Source organism: Athene cunicularia, unplaced genomic scaffold (assembly GCF_003259725.1).
Source record: "Athene cunicularia isolate RWA unplaced genomic scaffold, athCun1 SCF_8, whole genome shotgun sequence".
NCBI classification, from domain to species: Eukaryota; Metazoa; Chordata; class Aves; order Strigiformes; family Strigidae; genus Athene; species Athene cunicularia.
Window position 1 is genome coordinate 14,467 of NW_020799512.1, and position 3,815 is coordinate 18,281.

Sequence of the window (3,815 nt, forward strand, 5' to 3'; positions counted from 1 at the left end):
CCCCCCCCCCCCCCAAACAGAACCCGTATCCTTCTGATCCCAAGAATAATGTCACAGGAGATGGACTACTCCAACAGCCAACCCGAGCCCAGCACTCTAGCTGTGCCCCCTCCCAGCTCAAGAAGATTAACTCCATCCCAGCCAAAACCTGGACACCTGGTAAAGGTTACGATGAGAAGAGGGCACACACACACTGATCTGGAGCAGGGAGGCTCAGAGAGCCTTGGCAAGATAAATTTCATAGAAACACTGAAATACTGGTTGCAAAGGCGGCTCCAAAGGTTTCCAGTCCAGCTTCCCATAGGACTATCACCGGCAGGTCAAGCCATGGCCTGTCTTGTTGCAAAAAACTGGTGCACAGCCACCCAAAGAAATGCAGAGCTAACGGGTGCCAAAAGTCAGCTCTGTAAAGAAATAAAGTACCTCCAGGATTGTAGGGAAGAATAAAAAGAAAGGAAAGGCTCTTTAGAAACAGTGCGGACACTTGCAACCACTCCATGAAAATAAAACCGTTATTGCCAGGGTGCCAGTTATCACAGACACCAATATTACTGATAACACCGTGGATTTGACACAGCCTCGAATAGAGGACTTAAAGCATGAAATTTCCTTTCAAAGCCACTCCTATTGCCTACTGCAATCAAGCCAGCCAGCATGAGGAAAAAAAAAACCAAACCCACCTGACTTCCTTTTCAGCCCTTGAGTTTAATTCTACTAAGACACTTTTTAGAATTCCCACTGTAAACTGGCACTGTCTTCCTTCAAAGAGCTTTATCAGAAGAGTGCAGTCTTAGACATACTCACAGTAACCTTCCTGATACGCCCCGGAGGTCACCGTAGCAGTGTAGGGCAGCTGACGTGGACTTTATCGTAACTGCTCTGAAGCAGGTTAAGTTTACTGTTTTTCAGGATTTGGGAAATAAGGAAGTTTACCATAGACATTGCACTTTCCCTCAGATAGGAACATTCTCTTCCAACCCCCACACTCAGAAGAACACCAGTGCAGGAACACTTGCATTTAGTCTGAAACACTCCGGGACTTGCACCAAGAACTTTTCTGTTTTGTCTCCTGTGGGCCATTCTCTGGGGTTCAGCTCCCTTAAAAATGCACATTCAGCTTGTGGTTTGCACTACTCCAGATACACACTGCTTTTTAGAAAGAGACAGAGCAGGAATATGAAGCTTGACCAGTACACAAAGTTCTGATGATATACTGATCAAACCTAACTCAGGAAAAAGAAAAATATATATTGCTTATACAAAGCAATCTTTGTTTTCAAATGCTGCACTGCATAGAATTTGTCTGACAGCCCTATGCATGGCCACAGGCCCCCTTTATCCACTCCACTTCTCACCATAGCACAACCAGGCCCAAGTACGCATGAAATTATCTAGACCAGAAGAAAAATCTATTTGCAATCCATTATTCGCTTCCTTATAAGTTAACAGAATTCACCTGGAAAATTCACCAAGAAAAACAACATTTCATTACCGTATTCAAATGAGGAAGAGATCAGGCACACTTACAGGGCTGGTCCTATGTGTGGAAGCTGCTGACACTTTCAGTGCTCTCCACCTTCTTAGACTTGATAAAGAAGTCCTCTTAAGGCTCTCCTGCTTATAATGTTGTAACTGCCTATCCCAGAAGGCAAAACAGTGCAGAAAACAAAAAGAAGGCAGAGGTTCTCTGAGAATGCCATGGTCCACGTGACCTTTCATCAAGTAATCATCCTCCTGCAGTAACTGTCCTTCACTGACGTCTTGCCAAGTGATACCAATTCATTTTACCAGTGATACACATGTTCTTCTCAAATGAAAAGCGTTTTTTGCTCCCAACAACGTTTCTGAGAAGTCCCAAATTTCATTCTGTAGCCTAGCCATTGCTGCACATAATATCCATCAGGAAGGCTCTATAGAGATTCTTGATAATGGTATTTTGCAGAAGTATGGTTGCCTTTCTTATCTGGAAGAAAGGAAGCATGTGGTGACAGGATGTTACACTTTATGCTTCTGCTTTAACCCATTGCCCAATTACAGCCAGACCCGCAGGTGATGTTCACATCAATCTTTGAAGAATTTGTGTTTTAGGATCTGTATTTTCTCATGTGTGCAGCAATAGAAGCAGAAATCTCAGCGCTCCTCTTATTCTGGCCATAATAGTCCACAAAGTCACCATCTGGCCCCAGGAGGTACATTACTATTGTGTGATCCACCTGCAAGAAAGCACATTATGGCTTGATAAAAGAGATCACAGAATATCAGGCTGAAAGGGACCTCAGGATCATCTAGTCTAACCTTTCCTGGCAAAAGCCCAGTCTAGACAAGATGGCCCAGCACCCCATCCAACCAAATCTAAGCGTCCAACGTTAGGGAATCCATCACTTCCCTGCGGAGATTATTCTAACAGCTGATTGTTCGCTTTGTGAAAAATTTTCCTCGGGTCCACTTGGAATCTCCCCAGGAGTAACTTCGACCCATTATCCCTCATCTTTTCCATGTCACCCTTTGTAAAATGGGAGTATCCATCTTCTTTGTAGCCACCCTTTAAATACTGGAACATCCTGCTCATCTCTAGTCAGCAGCACAGTGTCCCACTCAGCCTTTGGTTCAGCTGTCTGACAAGACTTCTCACCAAGAAGCTAAAGCAAGATAAGGAAAACCTCAGCATCACCCCAGCGATCTCTTCTTGTTTTACTCAGGAAAATAAATAGAGAAAACTAACTCCATACTCAGCATGTGAGAACTGTTTTGCGGAGAAATCACTCCATAAATTTTGGGGTTATAAAGAGGGTATGTTTATTCAGCGCTGGGCGCATGGGGGATCGCTCCACCACAAGCATGCGCACCGTCTGCAGCTCTCGTCCGGCTTATATGTTACAAAATAGTGCATATTCATAAAACGCCTATACATATACATAGTCTACCCCCGCCTCCCCTCGCTTCTCATGGTAATCAGGTCTCCTCTTCTTCTTCGCTGATGAACTTTTCTCCTTATCGCTCTGCGCAGCCTCAGTTGTTCTCTGGCTTTCTTCCAGTCCAATGTTTTGGGGTTGTCTGTTTTTCAGAGACTAGGAGGGACTTCTCTTTGGGCTAGGAGTTAATCGCCTAGCAACGTTATCAGTACTTGGTATGTCTTTTTCGAACAATCCCATACGCCTCCCCTTGTTTTTGCGCAGGCCTTGCACCATCAATCTAAGATTGTTTAGACTCCCTGTCTCATTCCCCCCTTTTCTTCTTACTTAGTAAATTCTTTTACTACTTATTTATCTACTTCTTAATCTATTTCCCTTGCCCTATAATATGTTAGTACTATCCTACAAATTAGTTAGTTTATTGCTTAAAGCTTGGATTGTGATATAAAGCATCATACATAGCTTACAAGCGTTTTGTAAGTCTCCAGATTCATAACAAGATTGCTACAGATATTAATAAAGCAACCACTGGGTGAAGGGCAGTGTTTAAGATTCCAGTAGTTGTCGGCGACCATCCGAAGAGTGTATCCCACCAATTATGTTTCCCTTCCTGCTCAACCATCTTTAAGACCTTTTTTATCCTTTCCCCATCATGAAAGATTGTGAGCAAAGTTTCTTGCCCTTTTTCCTTAACTTCTTCCAGTATCCGGTGTAAGTCTGGGTGTTTTAATAAGCTTTCTATATGACTGACATTTAAGCCTATGGGGACAGGATGTACCTTTACCCTGAGGCTGCTTTTCAAGAGGGGATGTGTAACTACTGGGGCAGTATAAGTGAAATCGCACCCCAGGATGATGGTGAAATTACAAATACAATAATTTAGATGCTGTATCAATTTCTTCT

At 43.4% G+C, this 3,815-nt stretch overlaps 1 protein-coding gene across 1 annotated transcript in view; it reads right to left on the reverse strand.

The window, feature by feature from the left end:
* Window positions 1-326: 326 nt before the first annotated feature.
* Window positions 327-3,815, reverse strand: part of LOC113490959 (protein SCO1 homolog, mitochondrial-like) — a 13,720-nt gene continuing 10,231 nt past the window's right edge. The window contains exon 4 of the mRNA XM_026867578.1: window positions 327-2,213. Within this exon, the coding sequence (XP_026723379.1) occupies window positions 2,085-2,213 (129 nt within the window). The 3' untranslated portion in view covers window positions 327-2,084. The remainder of the gene's footprint in view (window positions 2,214-3,815) is intronic.